This window comes from Bubalus bubalis, chromosome 1 (assembly GCF_019923935.1).
Source record: "Bubalus bubalis isolate 160015118507 breed Murrah chromosome 1, NDDB_SH_1, whole genome shotgun sequence".
Classification (NCBI taxonomy): Eukaryota; Metazoa; Chordata; class Mammalia; order Artiodactyla; family Bovidae; genus Bubalus; species Bubalus bubalis.
In genome coordinates, this window is record NC_059157.1 from 171,110,573 (window position 1) to 171,130,299 (window position 19,727).

Genomic DNA, 19,727 nt, shown 5'->3' on the forward strand with positions numbered 1-19,727 from the left:
GTTCCCATTTCTGTGGAAATCTACTCCTCCACACAAAAGAAGCTGACTTCTATTTGCATTTCCTTATAGTTTCCTGAAAATGCAAACAACCAGCCTAGAATGCAATTCCCAGTTCATTTTCTGGCAGCAGCCCTGGCATTGGCATTGAGCGACTTGGCACTCTTGCCTGTGACCGTGAGGACATCCCAGGAGCTGCGGGGTGAGCTGAGGTCATTGTTGCAGCGCCGGGCTTTGGCCGACGAAGAATTCAGCTGCTGATAGGGAAAAACACGAATACAGACTTATTTTTCTACAGGCAGATAGTTTATCCCCTGGTCAATTTGATCTCACAAATCAGTGGCCTTGTCTAATATGTTACTCCAAGAAAGTGTCTTAATTGAGTTTCTGCATTGTGTTAGCATTTACAGGAGATTTGAGAGATAAAGTTTCCCCAAGGATATGTCTTCTTCTTTTTTTTTTTTTTAAAGAATGACCTGGAAAAGAGAGAGGCCTTCTAGAGTTTTGCTGCTGGATAGGGTATGAGATGTTAAAACTCAAAGAGGCAGAGCCACCCAGGAGGTACCTTGTCCAGGATTTGTGTAAAGAACCTAATGTCCATTTAGCTCTTGATGGATTCATTCATTTAGTAAATCTTTATGATACAACTCTGCTTGCAGCCATGGGTTGTCCAGAAGCTGGGAATGCAACAGTGAACAAGGCATGGGGATCCTTACCTTCTAGAACTCCATCTTTCAGGGAAAACAGACAGGGGCCAAGTAAGTGGGTTGAGCCTCCCAGGGCTCGGAGACCCGAGGGCCAGGCTGTTAACTGGGCAGAGCCCATTTTGAAAGGAGGACGTGGGAGGGGTCTGGATACACCTCCAGGAAGAGATGACCTTGAAAATGAGACCCTGAGCCTGAGTAAGAGAAGGGCAGAAGTGGAAAAGTGCTCTAGGTAGAAGAAATAGCTTACTGAGTCCCTGTTGTTTTAATTTCTCCTGCTTCTCTTCTTCCTCACCCTTGAAAAAATTCAAGGATGCCCATGTTGGAAAGTGATATGTACAGCATTATCCCACTTTCATTCATTTTTAAAACATACATAAAAACACAGTTATGGATTTTGCATGGATACATATACAGGTATATTAATTTAGCTTTTTGAATAGCACAGAAGGAAACTCACTAAATTTGTGAATGTTTGCTTCTGAGAAAGGCAGGGGAATGAGGCTGTACATGAGGACAAAGAAAGCTATTTTATCTGAAATTATTTATTTACTTTATTGAAGGAGACTTTAAAGAATGTTAACAATAATCAATTCTGGCTTGTTGGTATCCAGGTGTATATTACTTTATGTATCTTTCAATATTTTTTTATACTCCTAACAAAGAAAAACCAAGGGTACAGACTATAGATTCTTGAAGTGGAAGGTCATCTTCAGAGAAGATGCTTTCCAAAATCCTTTAGAATGATAATCCAGGAACTCTTAGCAGAGTTCACATCACAGGGCAGCAATCTTCAGTTCAGTTCAGTTCAGTTCAGTTGCTCAGTCGTGTCTGACTCTTTGCGACCCCATGAACCCCAGCACGCCAGGCCTCCCTGTCCATCACCAACTCCCGGAGTCCACCCAAACCCATGGCCATCGAGTCGGTGATGCCATCCAACCATCGTATCCTCTGTCGTCCCCTTCTCCTCCCACCCTCAATCTTTCCCAGAATCAGGGTCTTTTCAGATGAGTCAGCTCTTTGCATCAGGTTGCCAAAGTATTGGCGTTTCAGCTTCAACATCAGTCCTTCCAATGAACACCCAGGACTGATATCCTTTAGGATGGACTGGTTGGATCTCCTTGCAGTCCAAGGGACTCTCAAGAGTCTTCTCCAACACCACAGTTCAAAAGCATCAATTCTTTGGCACTCAGCTTTCTTTATAGTCCAACTCTCACATCCATACATGACCACTGGAAAAACCATAGCCTTAACTAGATGGAACTTTGTTGGCAAAGTAATGTCTCTGCTTTTGAATATGCTATCTAGGTTGGTCATAACTTTCCTTACAAGGAGTAAACGTCTTTTAATTTCATGGCTGCAGTCACCATCTGCAGTGATTTTGGAGCCCAGAAAAATAAAGTCTCACACTGTTTCCCCATCTATTTGCCATGAAGTGATGGGACCGGATGCCATGATCTTAATTTTCTGAATGTTGAGGTTTAAGCCAACTTTTTCACGCTCCTCTTTCACTTTCATCAAGAGACTTTTTAGTTCTTCTTCACATTCTGCCATAAGGGTGGTGTCATCTGCATATCTGCAGTTATTGATATTTCTCCCGGCAATCTTGATTCCAGCTTGTGCTTCTTCCAGCCCAGCGTTTCTCATGATGTACTCTGCATATAAGTTAAATAAGCAGGGTGACAATATACAGCCTTGGTGTACTCTTTTTCCTATTTGGAACCAGTCTGTTGTTCCATGTCCTGTTCTAACTGTTGCTTCCTGACCTGCATACAGAGTTCTCAAGAGGCAGGTCAGGTGGTCTGGTACGCCCATCTCTTTCAGAATTTTCCACAGTTTATTGTGATCCATACAGTCAAAGGCTTTGGCATAGCCAGTAAAACATCAGTCTTGGTTCCTCATATAAAGATGAACAGCATTGTGCTATAGTGAAGGGTTCTCTGCAACGTGCATCTCACTTGCAACAGAATTTCTCTTGGCCTTCAGTGCAAGATGGCCTTTATCTAGTTCCAGGAGACCCACAGTGAATACTGATCTCCCCTGAAATCTTCCCTCCAAAGAGTTTTTGTTAGGGTTGTTGGATTTTGTGTTCAGAGTTACACGCTGTAACCCATTTTCTATTACCAACATATTTGTGTCTTGTTCTCAGAGAAGCTTCAGCTTTTCATTGCATCCAGACCAAGTAAAGAACGTTGGAGAAGAAATGATTTACCCATAGGGAATGGATTTCCAAAGCTTGGGTTACATTTCAACAGCCTCACTGCAGTCACACTATTTTCTCAGTGACAGAGAACTGAGAAATTACCAATGAAACAAGACTATCATGTCCTGTATCCCTCCATATTGCAGTCATCAGAAGACTTCACGACAGCCTTCCACATTTCTTATAAACTTTAGGCTCTGGCTTATGGTCACTGTTTTCAGCACTAATCTTGTCATTATTCACAGTCATTTCAACATCTGTGTGGATGATCCCTTTGGGTCTTTTATCTTCTCTTCTCCATCACTTCTTAGTCATCCACATTCATTGTCATTATCCTTGCCTCCACCACAATCTACAGACTTTATTTTCTTGGGCTCCAAAATTACTGCAGATGGTAACTGCAGCTATGATATTAAAAGATGCTTGCTCCTAGGAATAAAAGGTGTGACTGACTCAGAAAGCATATTAAAAAGCAGAGACATTACTTTGGCAACAAAGATCTGTCTAGTCAAAGCTATGGTTTTCCTAGTAGTCATGTATGGATGTGAGAGTTGGACTATAAAGAAAGCTGAGCACCAAAGAATTGATGCTTTTGAACTGTGGTGTTGGAGAAGACTCTTGAGAGTCCCTTGAACAGCAAGGTAATCAAACCAGTCAGTCCTAAAGGAAATCAGCCCTGAATATTCATTGAACGTCTGATGCTGAAGCTGAAGTTCCAATACTTTGGCTAACTGATGCAAAGAGCTGACTCATTAGAAAGACCCTGATGCTGGGAAAGAGTGAAGGCAGGAGAAGAAGGGGATGACAGGATGAGATGGTTGGATGGCATCACTAACTCCATGGACATGAGTCTGAGCAAGCTCTGGGAGATGGTGAAGGACAGGGAAGCCTGGCATGCTGCAGTCCATGGGGCCGCAAAGAGTTTGACACGACTGAGCCACTAAACAACAACAACTGTCCTCACCCCACTGAGTCCTGACTTCTGTCCTTTTAACCCAGCGTGGATTCCATAGTCCACCATTGTGGTCATTCCCCTGCCTATGTCCCCTCTCCCTTCATCATCCTAACTTGGCAAATATCCCTCCACCTCCCCAACCTCCCCCCACAACACTGCTTAAATTCAACTCTGCCTACTCTGGACCTCCCACCTAGGGAGCTGAACATGGCTGGGGAGAAAGAGAATACAACCATGCAGAGGACTCACTTTTTTCCTTTTAAATGAGACATAGTTTATGTACAAGATTATGTATGTTATAGGAATACAACATAGTGATTCTCAACTTTTAAAGGCTACACTCCATTTATAGTTATTAACATTATAAATTATTGACTATATTCCCTGTGTCATACACTATATCCTTGTAGCTTGTTTATTTTGTGAAAGTGAAAGTCACTTAGTCGTGTCTGACTCTTTGCGACCCCATGGACTATGAAGTTCATGGAATTCTCCAGGCCAGAATACTGGAGTGGGTAGCCTTTCCCTCCTCCAGGGGATCTTCCCAACCCAGGGATCGAACCCAGGTCTTGTTGATTTTGTACATAATAGTTTTTACCTCCTACTCTGCTCCCTTTGCTCCCTGCCCTCTCCCCACTGATTTGTTCTCTGTATCTGTTAACCTGCTTCTTTTTTTACATTCACTAGTTTGTTGTACTTTATAGATTCCACTTTTAAGTGATATCATACAGTATTTGTCTTTCTCTGTCTAAATTATTTCACTTAGCCTAATACTCTCCAAGTCCATCCTGTGCTGTGCTTAGTCACTTAGTCGTGTCTGACTCTTTGTGACCCCATGGACTGTAGCCTGCCAGGCCTCTGTCCATGGGGATTCTCCAGGCAAGAATAGTGGAGTGGGTTGCTGTGCCCTCCTCCAGGGGATCTTCCCAACGCAGGGATTGAACCCAGGTCTCCTGCATTGCAGGAGTTTACCGTCTGAGCCACCAGGGAATCCCAGAGTCCAAGTCCATCCATGTTGTTGCAAATGGCAAAACTGCATTCTTTTATGACTAATATTTCATTGTATATATGTACCACATCTTTATCCATTCATCTACTGATAAACACGTAGGCTGCTTGAATATCTTGACTTTTGTAAATAATGCTGTTATGAACACTGGGGCACAGGTGTCTTTGAATTACTGTTTTTGTTTTTCTCAAATATGTACCCAGGAGTGGAACTGCTGGATCATATGGTAGAGAGGACTCACTTTTAATTCATTTACTTCCAGTGGACCTCAGCACTCATGGCAGCCCTGTTACACTTCCCTAATCTGTTACACCGGAGAAGGCAACGGCACCCCACTCCAGTACTCTTGCCTGGAAAATCCCATGGATGGAGGAGCCTGGTAGGCTGCTGTCCATGGGGTCGCTAAGAGTCAGACACGACTGAGTGACTTCACTTTCACTTTTCACTTTCATGCATTGGAGAAGGAAATGGCAACCCACTCCAGTGTTCTTGCCTGGAGAATCCCAGGGACGGGGGAGCCTGGTGGGCTGCCGTCTATGGGGTTGCACAGAGTCGGACACGACTGAAGCGACTCAGCAGCAATCTGTTACCTATTCATCTGTTCTCAAACTCCCAGTAGCTCCTCCCGTATCCACTCTTTTGCTGCTGATGACCTCATTCTCTATTTTACTGAGAAAAGCAAAGTGATCAGAAGAAAAGTTTCATATGCCACCACAGCCTCATGTACCAACCTCCCTGCATCTGCCTGCCTTCTGCTCACTGGGCAGACCATCCGTGCTCCACGGTGTCTTAGATCAGCTCTCCCCAGCCTGCTAATGTCCAGGCAAAACAGCCACGTCAGAGTCACCAGTGACCTCTGGTTGCTAAACCCAGTGGTCATATCTCAGTCATCATCCTACTGACTAAAGAGCAGCGCCCGATTCCGCCAATCGTCTTTCCTGCTTGACACACTCTCTTCGTCTGGCTTCTGGGCACCACATCCTTCCTCTGGTTGCCTCCTACTTACTGACTCAGTCCCTTTGGTGGTTTGGCTTCATCTTGGAGACACGATGACATTGGAATGCCCCAGGACTCCATCCTTAGACCTCTATCCTTTTTCATCTACACTCACTTTGCGGGTGGATGAGTGTCATAGCTTTGAATTGCCCTCCATAGAGTTTATACATTTACGCAAATAGTCATTATTCACTCAAGGACAATCCAAATTACTTTAGTTAGAAATGTTTTTCTTAACTGGGAATTTTTCAGTGATTCATGGAGAGCTTGCCTACAGTCAAGGTAGCAGATGTGGCATCACATTGTGATAATTTTCTGATCATGGGATAAAGAAAGATTGTATGCAACAAAACAAAACAAAAAAAACCAAGGACATTCTGCAACAAATATCTCAGTGAGAATGTTTAAAAATTAAATTGGGTTTTCTGCTGTCATCTTCTTAGACTGTGGCTTTAGAGCTTCTGATGTTCATACTTAAGATAAGCCTCCAGCAATTAGAATGCAACAATGGTAAAGCTAAAATATCCCCCTTCTTGTGATTACTGGGTTATAGTTTCTCTGTTGGGTGTTATGTGTTTGATTAAAAAAGGCACGTAGCACTGACACACTTCTTATTATAGGAAAAAAAAATTTCATGTCACTTATTAGTATGGAGCACTTACCAACATGGGGAAGCCACATACATGTGATGGCGTCTGTTGATCCTTAAGTCTGAGATGGTTAATTAAGATGAAGCGAACAGTGTTGCTTGTGGATCTTTGTTGGTTTTAAATCACTGATCTTTGTCATCTGTAGGTTTTTACAGAATGAAATTCTTATGCTATCGAGTGCGAAACAAATCTGATCAAGACTTTATGACTAAACAGCTTATATGAAGAAATTAAAAGATAGTGTGAAATAAATGGGGCTTTTGTAAGAATCCTGTCAAATGCTTTTGTAGCCATTTTTCTCTACCTAGTCAGGGAACAAGGAGGGAGGAGGAAATTATGGTGAAAAAAGTCTTATGAGAAAGTGGAGAAAGTGAAAACGCATCTTTTTCATCAGTGTATTATGTTTCAAGGCTGCCTAGTATATAGTTTTCACCTGGAAAACAAAAACTCAGTGACTTTGAGAAGAGCTGATTCAATAATTAATCAATATAATCAGTATGGATAATTGATCTGGCCTCTTGAGGACCCAAAGTAAATTATCTATAAATTACCTACACAGTTGCCAAATCACTCTTTGAGTTTGAATTTCATAGAAACATTCTATATCTTGAGATTGTCCTATTGTGTAATTTGTAAGAATTGACATTTCAAATGTATCTTTGCCGAGCACTATGTCTGAGTGCCATGGTGCTTTAGAACGTGCAGATGTGAGATGTGTGCTAAGATCCAGTCGGGCTTGGTATTCTTTGTAAGCTATGATTTGCTAATTAATAAGACTGATCCAGGAACTTCCCTCATGGTCTAGGGCTAAGACACTGTGCTACCAATGCAGGGGGCCCAGGTTTGATCCCTGGTCAGGCAACTAGATTGCACATGCCTCAACTAAGAGTTCGCATACTGCAACTAATAAAAAAAAAAAAAAAAACCCAAAACGCATGCTGATACTAAGACATAGTGCAGCCAAACAAGTTAATAATTAATTTTCAAAAATAAGACTGATCCAATAGTTTGCAACTTTGAGACAGACTCCCTAAGAATAAGCTCATGTACCCTAGAGAATTGTGGAATTTGTGAAAAGATAATAAATGTTCGTCTTTTACTGGGAATGCATTATGGTAGAATGCCTTTTCTGGCCTCATTCAGTGTTGAAGGAAAAAAGCATGATCTGGGGTATTAACCTTTTCTCTGCTCATTTCAGTAATTGGCTTAGACGTGAAGATTTCAGACACCATTTCCATGACACAGTTTTCCCCTTGGCTGTTTTCTTGGCAGGTTCCAGAGGGAAAAGTGGTAGTTCTTAATTTCCGATTCATAGACCTGGAGAGTGACAACCTGTGTCGTTATGACTTTGTGGATGTGTACAATGGCCATGCCAACGGCCAGCGCATCGGGCGCTTCTGCGGCACGTTCCGGCCTGGAGCCCTTGTGTCCAGCAGCAACAAGATGATGGTGCAGATGATTTCTGACGCCAACACAGCTGGGAATGGCTTCATGGCCATGTTCTCTGCCGCGGAACCAAATGAAAGAGGTATTGTTCCCACATTACAGCAATAATAAGGGCCCATAGTTACTGAATGCCTCCTGTATGTCAGGCACTGTTCTAGGCACTTAATCCAAAGTTTAAAAGCAATTCTTCTCAGAGAGCTAATAAATACCACCAGATCATCAAAGTGTTAGTCACTCAGTCATATTTGATTCTTTGCGACCCCATGGACTATACCTCACCATGCTCCTCTGTCCATGGAAGTCTCCTTGCAAGAATACTGGAGTGGGTTGCCATTCCCTTCTCCAAAGGATCTTCCCGACCCAGGGACTGAACCCGGTCTCTGGCATTGCAGGCAGATTCTTTACCCCTGAGCTCACCAAACCATCAAGAGACCATTAAAAAAATCAGTCTTGCCAATGGGCAGAGATGGACTGGGTGTCTGGGGTTAGCAGATGCAGACTGATATATATAGAATGGTTAAACAACAAATCCTACTGTATGGCACAGGGAATTATATGCATGTATTCGGAGATAAACCATATACAAAAATCAGTATTTTTTTAAAGCCCATATATATTCTTATAAAATTCAAATGTAGAAATTCATGGAGTAAAAAATGTGAAACCTTGCATACAGATATAGAGACTTTTCGCCCCATGGTAGTCCCCTCTTAGAAACAGCCATGCATGGCTAGTGGGTCCCATACATGCTTTGTGCACTTACTTACTAGTTTGTACTTTTGCAATAACTTTTAAAATGTATAAGTGGGGTATGCTTTCATATTGTTTCACAGCTTTTTCTTTTTGCTTCGCCCTACAAGTTGGAGTAGTTTGACATCAGTACATGTGATCTCCCAAGGGTAGAAACCTCCGTCCTTGGAAGACAGCTGCAATGGCCGAGATCTGCAGCCTTCTGCCTAAAGGCACTGCCTAATCTTTTCTTGCCTTGGACTGTAGCTCAGCCTCTCTGGTTTGAGATATTAGAGTACAGAATCTGGGGCTGACAGAGCAGCCAGAACACTTGGGAGGAAATCCTGGCTGGGAGCTTCTGAAGAATTGAGGCACAAAATATACACATAAAATCCACCCAAATCTTTGGCTAACAGCTAAACTCTACATATATGGGGGAGAGCCCAGGTGGCCTGGCACAAAAGCATTATCTGGAATATGAAGAAACCGATCCAAGATACAGCTGCTGCCCATTAGCAGGGTGACAGACTTCGAGCTTGGATATAGCCAAGTTGAATGCCTGCCAGAACAAAAATCACTTTTCATTGGAACACAGTAGAATCTAGAGACTTTATAGTGTATCATAATGTATACACATATACATAATGTATATACATACACATATGTATATTCTTTATAGTGTATTCATAATGTCCTGTATCCAATCATCTGATGAAACCAGGAAAGTGTGTCTATATACAACAAAAAAAGCAGTCAATAAAAATTGACCCCCAGGCCTTCCCTGGTGGCTCAGTGATAAAGCATCAGCTTGCCAATGCAGGAGATACAGATTTAATCCCTGATCCAAGGAGATCCCACATGCTATAGAGCAACTAAGCCCGTGCACCGCAACTGTTGAGCCTATGCTCTAGAGCCCAGGAGCTACAATTACTGAGCCCACGTGCCGTAACTACTGAAGCCCATGCACCCTACAGCCTGTGCTCAGCAACAAGAGAAGTCACCACAAGGAGAAGCTGCACGCCACGAGAGAGTAGCCCCCACTCACCACAACAAGAGAAAACCCAGTGCAGCAACAAAGACCCAGCACAGCCACAAATAAACAAATAAACAGTTTTTTAAAAACTGCACCTAGCCCAGAGGTTACAATTAGCAGACAAGCGTTTTAAAGCGGCTATTACACATATGTTTAAAGATTTAAAGGAAAATATATGTGTAAGAAAAATAAACTGATTGAGAATCTCAGAAAAGAATACAATGGTAAAGCTAGAGCTGAAAGATAGAGACTATGAAATTTTGAAATTTATCTGAGGGACTTACAAGTAGATTGGAGATGGTAGAAGAAAAATGCAGTGGTTCTGATTAGAACTGATTCAATCTGAAGAACCAGTAGGAAAAAGATGAAAAAATGACAGCCTTGGAGATTAGTGAGACAATATCAGGTGGTCTAACATATGTGTAATTTGTGTCCCAGAGGAAAAAGAGAGTGATAAAAGTGCAGAAAAAAGGTATCTCAAGAAATAATGGCTTGGAGCCACCCAAATTTAGTGAAGAACATCAATTTACAGGGCTAGGAAGGTTAACAAACCCCAAATGAGATAAGTAAAAAATGAAGCCACAGCTGGCCACATCATGATGAAAGAAATCAAAAGATAAAGAGAAAATCTTAAAATCAATCAGATAAAACCTAAATTACATATAGAAAAACAATGGTATGAAGGATGGCTTTCTTTTAATCAGAAACAGTAGAGGCCAGAAGGCAGTGGAACAGCATCAACCCAGAATTCTATAACCAGGCTTCAAAAATAAAAGTGAAATAAAGACATTTTCAGATAAACAACCATGTCACAAGAAATATTGAAGGAAGTTTCTTAAATTGAAGGGAAGTGGCCCCACAGGGTAACTGAAAGGTAACAGAAGGATTGAAGGCCACTGGAAATGGTAAATATAGCAGACTATGTATTATTTTATTTTCTTCTCTTCATTTCTTTACCATCTGTCTGTTCAAAACAAAAAGCTTCACTGCGTATTGTGGCAAGTATAATATATGATATAAAATATATGACAACAATGGAACAAAGGATGGAGAAGCAAGTGGAAATATACCATACATGAAGAAATATTCTGTTAACTCTAAAAGGCTGTGATAAGTTAGAGATGCATATTGCAGTCCCTAGAGAATCCATTAAAAATGCCTTTTTCATTTTAACTAAAAGCCAAAAGATTAAAATGAATACCAGAATTATTTAACCCCCGCAAAGAGGGCAGGAAAGGAAGAAGAGATGGAACAAGAGAAAGATGTGACAAATAGAACAAAATAGTAGTTGGCACACTCAATCCAAGCATATCAATAAACACATTAAATATAGAGGATTAAATACTCCAATTAGAAGACAGTATTAGAATGGGTTAAAAAGCAAAGCCCAACCATAATTGTCTACAAGAAAGCACTTGAAATATGAAGACAAAACAGGCTAAACATAAAAGGGTGGAAAAATATGTACCATGCAAACTTCATTAAAGTGAAAACTAATGCTTATAAAAAGATAATTTTACATAGATAGCCTAAAGAATAGGAAAAACATTTGCAAAAATACCTCATAACGGACGTGTATTCAGAATATATAAAGAACTTAAATAACTCAACAGTAAAAAAGATCCCAATAAATATAAAAATGGGCAAACAGCTGAACATTTACTTTCCAAAAGAAGATACACAAATGATTCATAAGTGCATGAAAAACTGTTCAGTGTCATTAGTTAACAGGCAAATGCAAATTAAAAACACAATGAGACACTGTTACATACCCACCAGGCTGGGTTGAAAACAAACTGACAGCACTTAATGGTGGCAAAGATGTGATGCAGCCAAAGTTCTCATCCCGTGAGAGGCATAAAATACTAAAACCACTTGAGGACATATTTTAGTAGTTTCTTATGAAATTAAACATCTACATCTACTCTTGGCCCAGCAATTGCATTCCTGGGTATTTATATAAGAGAAATGAAAATACAAGTCCACCAAGAGATTTGTACAAAAATGTTCATAACAGCTTCATTCACAGTAGCCCAGCCTGGAAGCAACCCAAATGGATATCAGCGGGAGAATGGGTGAACAAATTGTTGTTTCCACACCCCAGAATACTACTTAGCAATGTCAAGGAACAAGCTACCAATACACACAGCAACATGAATGCATCTCAGACATTGTGCCAGGCAAGAGAAGTCAAACACAGAAGAGGAACACCATATGATTCCATTTATATGAAGCTCTAGAATAAAACTAATCTTCAGTGAAATCTTTCAGAGAAGTGTTGTGGAGATCCAGCACATTGACTGGTGAAGGATACAGAAATTTTGGATACATACATCATAGGAGTGTGGCTCACACAGGTGTAACCATTTTTCAAATTTTTACAGCTAAGATTTGTGCATTTCAAAGTATCAAATTTACCTCCCTCAAACCTATTAAGTAATAATAATAATAGTGCAAGTGGTGGGCATTGGCTAGCTATATTGATAGAATAGTAGAATGATGGGATTTCCCTGGTGGTCCAGTGGTTAAGACTCCACACACTCCCAGTGCAGGGGCCTGGGTTCAATCCCTGGTTGGGGAACTAAGGGTCCCCATGCCACACAGCATGGCCAAAAAGGATAAATAAATAAAAATAAAAAGACATTTTAAAAAAGAATAGTAGAATGATGATACTTGTTGAAACTGAACGACGAATACATAGAGATTCATTATATTGTCTGCTTGCTTTGTATATGCTTGAAGTTTTCCATAAACAAAAAGTTGTAGAAATTATTCCAACCACTATTTTTATAATACATTGTCTTCAATTTAAAGAATCCTTTTAAGAATGATTAGCTTCTGTGTCAAATATTTTATTAAAGTATATGAATTAGTTTCAGTTTTTCTTTGTTGGTTAAATACAAGTAAAATTAAATTAAAACTTGTATTGAAATATCTTTCTAAAATTATTTCAATCAACCCTTTAGTACATATGCATAGAGATGTCTGAAATGCGTTTGTCACATACTTATTGTGGTTAGTTTTAAGTGGTGGGATTTGAGGGAATCTTACCCCAAATTCAATCCCTCCCCATCCCCCCACGGGAAATAAGCAGTTTTACTAGGAGTCTAGATGTGTCCCGGAGAAGGCACTGGCAACCACTCCAGTACTCTTGCCTGGAGAATCCCATGGCCGGAGGAGCCTGGTAGGCTGCAGGCCATGGGGTCGCTAGGAGTCGGACACGACTGAGCGACTTCACTTTCACTTTTTCCTTTTATGCATTGGGGAAGGAAATGGCAACCCACTCCAACGTTCTTGCCTGGAGAATCCCAGGGATGGGGAGCCTGGTGGGCTGCTGTCTATGGGGTCACACAGAATCGGACACGACTGAAGCGACTTAGCAGCAGCAGCAGATGTGTCCAGGAAGCCCAGTTCAGTCCCAGGGAAGTGAGGCTATTATTCGCACAGGCCAGGAAGCTAGCATTGCAGAATATTCTCTTGAAAACCAAGTGTGAAACCAAACCTTCATCCTTAGTATCCTCACTGTCAGCACTACTGCTGAGTCTGGCTCTGGTGAAACTTCTGGAACCTCCTAGTGAAATAATGAGATTTGTGCCTAAAGGGAGAACCTTTAGCACGGCTGAGTCTGGGCTCTACATTAGGTTAGGCTCTGGGTTGGGAGAAACAGAGGAATGGGTGGGGGGCAGTCTCATCCCCCCACACAAGGCCATCTCAGTGTGCAGGCGAGGGAGGAACCGAGGGTTTGGGGACAGAGGGCATACAGGGACGCAGGCTGAAGAAGCACAGTCCCTGTCAAACCATGCAGGCCTGTGCTGTGTGGTGTGAGGGCGCCGCCAACAGCCCCTTCCTGAGGCTCCTGGGGGCTAGCCTTCCTGGTTCTGTTCTGACGTCATTCAGAGCAGAAATGCGCATGCCCGGCACCAAGTCCAGGGGCATGGTTAGCTGTGAGGCTCAGAGCCACCCCACGCGACACGCGTACCTGTTAATCCGGCAGACTTTTCTGGGGCAGTCACTTTTCTCAGACCAGGAGAGAGCTTGCCCAACATCAGGCCAATCTAGAAATCAATCCTACCTTTAATGCTTTTCTGTATCGCTGACAGTTTTATAAACATATATTGTTTTGACAAAATTATTCTTGAAAATTGTGAAAGATTTATAAACAGCTTTCTAGTAATAAGAGTTGTCTATAATAACTCATTCAGACTGTGTCCATGGACCTGAATTTTAGCCTTATTAATAAATACCCCTGCCTTGAGTTCTTAAATGTATAGAATTGGTTGAGCCTGCATGGTGTTTGAATGTGTGAGTACCCCCCCAGATGTTTTGTCTCATCCAAAAAATGGGGAAAAGAAGAGAGTCTATGGCCCTCATTTCACTCCTTCACTCTCTTATGCTGATGTGATCTGTCAGGTAACCTCGAGATCATTCTGTGTGTGCGTATGTGCGTGTGTGTGTGTGTGTGTGTGTGTGTGTGTGTGTGTTTAAAGGAGACTATACTACGATTTTTTAAGGGAAAAACTAAGAGCATCTGCTACTGCCTTTATTATACTGTCAATATTCCAAGTTCCTATTTCCACATGGTTGCATTGCCATAAACGTGGACGTTTTTTCATTTTTAATAACTTCAGGTGATCAGTATTGTGGAGGCCTCCTTGAAAGACCTTCCGGCTCTTTCAAAACCCCCAACTGGCCAGACCGTGATTACCCTGCAGGAGTCACTTGTGTGTGGCACATCGTAGCCCCGAAGAATCAGGTAAGGTTCCCTGAAAACATGAAGAAAGTATGCATGTGTGAATTGCCCAGTGTGAACTGTTAAGATAACAGGCAAGGAAGGCCCTGCTGGACACAGGATTTCTTCATGCAGAGACCCAGGTTAAAGTTGCCTTTGTGCTCTCTGACTTGCAAAGTCATGGATTTAATTTCCCATTAGAGAATTATAATTTTCAACAGGTTTAAAATACAAACGGCCTGCAAATCCCACATGAGGTTGTTTAAACACTGTGGAAGGTGTTATAAGCACGGGTTTATGAGCAGCAGTGACCAAGTGCAGGAGGACAACAAATCCCCAAGTTTACGTACACCTCAGGTTACCCTCTGCTCACAGAGCATCATGTCCTGGTAACAGCCCTCCGAATCACCAAATCCAAAACAGCCAGAATGCTTCACTTCAACAAAGCCAGTACAAGCACATCACATCATTTTTTCTAAGAACAAGGTCTCTGATATGAAAACTGCTGTGCTCCATGATGCTTTTTCTTTTTCTTTTTTTTGGTTGCTGTTTAAAATTTGTGCAGGTTCCCCACAAATACCTATTCATTGCTCTAAAACAATCAACAGAGATCTAGTTTTCCAGTGTTTATTAGTTTGTGGTTATATAAATTTTTACCCTTTCTGGGGACCACTTTCAGATATTAATTTCAGGACAGAAGTTAGCATGAGAATAAACCAACTCTTTGCTATAGGATTTTGAAAATGACTTTTAAAAATTATTGTTATGGGAAACATTATAGACTTTAATCCAAACAGTGTATGGTGAATATTACGATATTGTTAAAAAAATTTTTCTAACTTGATCTTTTGTTTACACAAATACTACTTGCCATATATTCATTTCCTTAGTGGAAAATTATTCAGCAAATATACCACGCAGGTCAGTGATTTGAGTGCACATACACACACATACTTTGATCATAATCCTAAAACTCAGTTTTATGTTTAAATGAAAAATTTACTCATTTATTTGATAATAAAGGATTCTGTAAATCTATTGAACATTTTATAGTTTAACATTTAAAAATTAAATTTATCCAACATTTAAGCTATTACGTAATTCTTGAGATTGTATTGATCATTTTTCTCTTTGTGTCATTTGTAAATATGTTAGATTAAGTGATTTCCATTTAATTATACTTGCAGATTACAATTTGCCATCTTTTTCCCAAGTTTTTCTCTTTATTTAAATTACATTTAGATTTTATTTATTTAATTTTTGGCTTTAGCCAATTGAGTCTCTAGTCATAGTTGTAGTATCTGAAATCAGTGGAAACTGTCCAAATGAGAAAAATAATATGAGAAAATTAAGTCTTAAGTAATTTCTATGTAAATCTTTGGGCATTTTCTTCTATTAAAAGATATCTTTTAAAAAAATCATAGCTTTCCACTTTACCCTCTTTATTTTTATTTTCTCTCCCAAAATTTGTAACCAATTTCTAAGTACAAAAAGTTCAGCCAATTTTTTAGTAACCTGGAATGCATTTTCTTTCTGACCAATGAAAAGTTACAGGACCCAAAGGGGAAATATTTTAATGTAACTTAAAGCAGTGTTGAGTATGAATAAGCTATTATTCACCCTTTCCTGGTGCTTTTGAAAAGTGGATAAATATGTGGATATGTGGCAATCATGTTCAAAGCCAAACTTCCCTTTTATGTCTCTTTGTGATGTCACTCCTATTACAACTTCACCGACATTACTGTCCAAGTCTTCGCTAGCTAACAACTAATAACATCGTGACTGTCCTAACATGAGTTAACACCTATTATCTTCTGTGGGACCAGTCTCTGGGTGCCATGGGTATTTATGAACCCAGTGAGACTTCCTTTGATTTATATAGTGGAGGTACTCTTGAAAGATCTGCTTTTATAAGGGGAATGATTGCTTTTAAATCAAAACTTCCTATCGACTTGAATATTTTAGGACACTATTGTTGGTACCAGTGCCAAAAAAAAAAAAACTTCAGAAATTTAACACTGACTTTGTGCATTCATGCTTCTATGCAGCCTCTTCAAAAATCAACCAGATCACCAAGCACGCTGTGCTTGGCAGACACAGTCCTAAAACATACTTCCAGAAAACATCAGAGTCAATTCCCACTTCCCTGAACCTCTGGCCCTGAAGAATTTGAGTTCTTTGCATGTGATGGGAATATTAGTCTCCTTCCCTTGAAGGTAGAACTGCTGTGTCCACCCATCTCAGACAACCAAACACGTACACAAACACCACATCCCAACATACACTACTACAGGGACATTGTAGGTAATAGTTTTTATTTCTATTCGTTTTCCTCTAGAGAAGAATGAAGTTGGTATACAGCCCCAATTTCCACTCCAATACAAACCCAATTTAAGTCTTAATATTGATTGCTAGGATTATGTAGTGTTTCCATACTTTCTTAGCTGTAAGTGAACAGAGTTCCCATGTTTTAAGATCCTAAATCAGTAACCTTAAAAATGCATTCTAATATACAGTTGTTGTTTAATCACTGAGTCGTGTCTGACTCTTTGCGACCCCGTGGACTATAGCCCACCAGGCTCCTCTGTCCATGGGATTCTGTAAGTGCAGACAAATACTGTTTGACTCCACTTGTATGAGGTACCTAGAATAGTCAAATTATAGAGTCAGAAAGTACATTGGTAGATGCCAGGGGCCGGCGGTGGGGGAGGAAGAATGGGGACTTGGAGTTTAATGGGGACAGAGTTTCAATTCAGGAAGGTGAAATGTTCAGGAGATGGATGATGGTGAGAGTTGCACAATGTGAATGTAAGTGCCACTATACAGTCCATGGACTTCTCCAGAACACTGGAGTGGGTAGCCTTTCCCTTCTCCAGCAGATCTTCCCGAACCAGGAATCGAACTAGGGTCTCCTGCATTGCAGGTGGGTTCTTTACCAACTGAGCTATCAGGGAAGCCTGATTAAAATTGTATGTTTTATATTATGTGACTTTTACCACAATTAAAAAAAAACATTAAAAAAAGATCCTAACTAGGGTTGATCTGGGCTTAAAGTGATCTTTTGAGATAATTAAAAATGAAAGCAAGAGAATAACACAATGTTGTTAACTAAAGAAGAAGTTTGAAAATGATAAGAAAACATTTAAAGAAGGTGAATACATTTTTTTTAGGAAGGAAATACACGATACCCTTACAAACCTGAGGAGAGGAAGAGTTCTGTTTGAGGTTTTTCTGCACTACCCCTTTGACCCTTCTAATGTTATGCTTTCACTAAAGCTTATAGAATTAAAGTTTGAGAAATTTGATGTTGAGCGTGATAACTACTGCCGGTACGATTACGTGGCTGTGTTTAATGGTGGGGAGATCAACGACGCTGAAAGAATTGGAAAGTATTGTGGCGACAGCCCCCCTGCGTAAGTAGCACCTATTTTATTTTAGGGGCTCTATACTTGTTTCTTATAAAATTGTCTGATTGTTTTTTAATATATTTTTAAAGTATGTCTTTCTTTTTTTTTTTTTACTTTTATTTTATTTTTAAACTTTACATAATTGTATTAGTTTTGCCAATCATCAAAATGAATCCACCACAGGTATACATGTGTTCTTTATTCGACTACGTCAGGTCTTTGTTGCAGCACGCGGGATCTGTGTTATGTTGTGCACGTGGACTCTCTGGTTGTGGCGTGTGTGCTTCAGCAGTTGTGGCGTGTGGGGTTAGTTGCTCTGCAGCTTGTGGGATCTTAGTTTCCCGACCAGAGATCGAACCCAAGTCCCCTGCATTGCAAGGGGGAGTCTTAACCACTGGACCACCAGGGATGTCCCCTAAAATTGCCCAATTATATTGTATTTTCTGGAAGGTGTTGTGTTGTTTTGTTCACAAATTCTTGGGTTCCTTCCCAGTGGAGTCCCATACAGCAACAACACAAAGACTAGCCAATCCAGAGAGCAAGGCAGCATTAACAAGAGAGCAGAGAGGCCTGGGCAGCTGGATAGATACACAGAAGCAGAGTTGGTGATGCCCCAGGCGCAGACTGCCCTGCGAGGGGAGCTCCAGTGTCATAGCAGAATGAGGAAAATTCTAAGGAAAAATTTGGGGGCTGTTTATTGAGAATCCAGATGAGGAAACCTGGAAGCTTAGGCTAGCTGGATGCAGATGATTTTACCTGATCAGAGGTCTGTCCTGGACCTTTGGGGGCTTTATGCTTCCTCACATGGTTGCCCAAATTCTTGCTGAGTAAGCCCTGGTAGCTCAGACTGTAAAAAATTCACTTGCAATGCAGGAGACCTGGATTTGATCCCTGGGTTGGGAAGATCCCCTGGAGGAGGGCATGGCAACCCGCTCCAGTATTCTTATCTGGAGAATCCCATGGACAGAGGAGCCTGATAGGCTATAGTCCATGGGGGTCACAACAGTCAGACACGACTTAGCAACTAAACTACATGTCACACCTTCGCATACAATACTAGTAAAGGTGGCAGTTTAAATGACTACTGCTTGCCTGCAAGTCACCATTGTGCTAATTTAAATAGTCTTTCTTAAAAAAAAGTCTTTCTTACCCTGTTCTTCAACCTAGTGAGAGTATCTGCATCACTTGATCTTAGTGAATTTCTGTGATTTCCCATAGGCACATTAGAATTAAAGCACAGCATTTTCTTTATTTTTTTTAATTTATTTTTATTTATTTCTTTGGCTGTGATGGGTCTCAGTTGTGGCATTCCAACTCCTAGTTGCAGCATGTGGAATCTAGTTCTCTGAGCATGGATCAAACCTGCCCCCTCTCCCCCAACCCCCCAGGCATTGGGAACATGGTGTCTTAGCCAGTGGACCACTAGGAAAGTCCCAAGTCACTTTCCAGGTTAGATTCATTTATATTTATTAAGTTTGATAATAGTAAGAATTTGAATATGTACAAGTTAGTAGTAATTTAAACATGTATGTAATCAGTTGCTCAGTCACGTCTGACTCTTTGTGACCCCATGGACTGTAGTACCCGCCAGGCTCCTCTGTCCATGAGATTTTCCAGGCAAGAATACTGGAGTGGGTTGCCATTACTTTCAAAATTACTATACACAAATTTGGCTTTGGAGATGGCTATGTGACACCAATGTGGTTGAATTAATTTTCCTCCCTCCCCCCCGCCCCCCACCGCAAGGGAGATAATAAGGAAAATTGGCTGGTTTTGGCCTTGGCTTCTGGTGAAAGGAAGAAAAAATAGTCTCTGATGGGAATTTTTAACCAAAAACCAGTCCACATGTGAATTTGAGGTTATAATTTA

General features: G+C 40.8%; 1 protein-coding gene across 1 annotated transcript in view; it reads left to right on the forward strand.

Annotated features, from left to right (window-relative positions):
- Positions 1-19,727, forward strand: part of PCOLCE2 (procollagen C-endopeptidase enhancer 2) — a 92,428-nt gene that overhangs the window by 56,738 nt on the left and 15,963 nt on the right. The window contains exons 3-5 of the mRNA XM_006078003.4: positions 7,787-8,042; positions 14,351-14,475; positions 17,728-17,864. Coding sequence (XP_006078065.1) covers positions 7,787-8,042; positions 14,351-14,475; positions 17,728-17,864 — 518 coding nt within the window. The remainder of the gene's footprint in view (positions 1-7,786; positions 8,043-14,350; positions 14,476-17,727; positions 17,865-19,727) is intronic.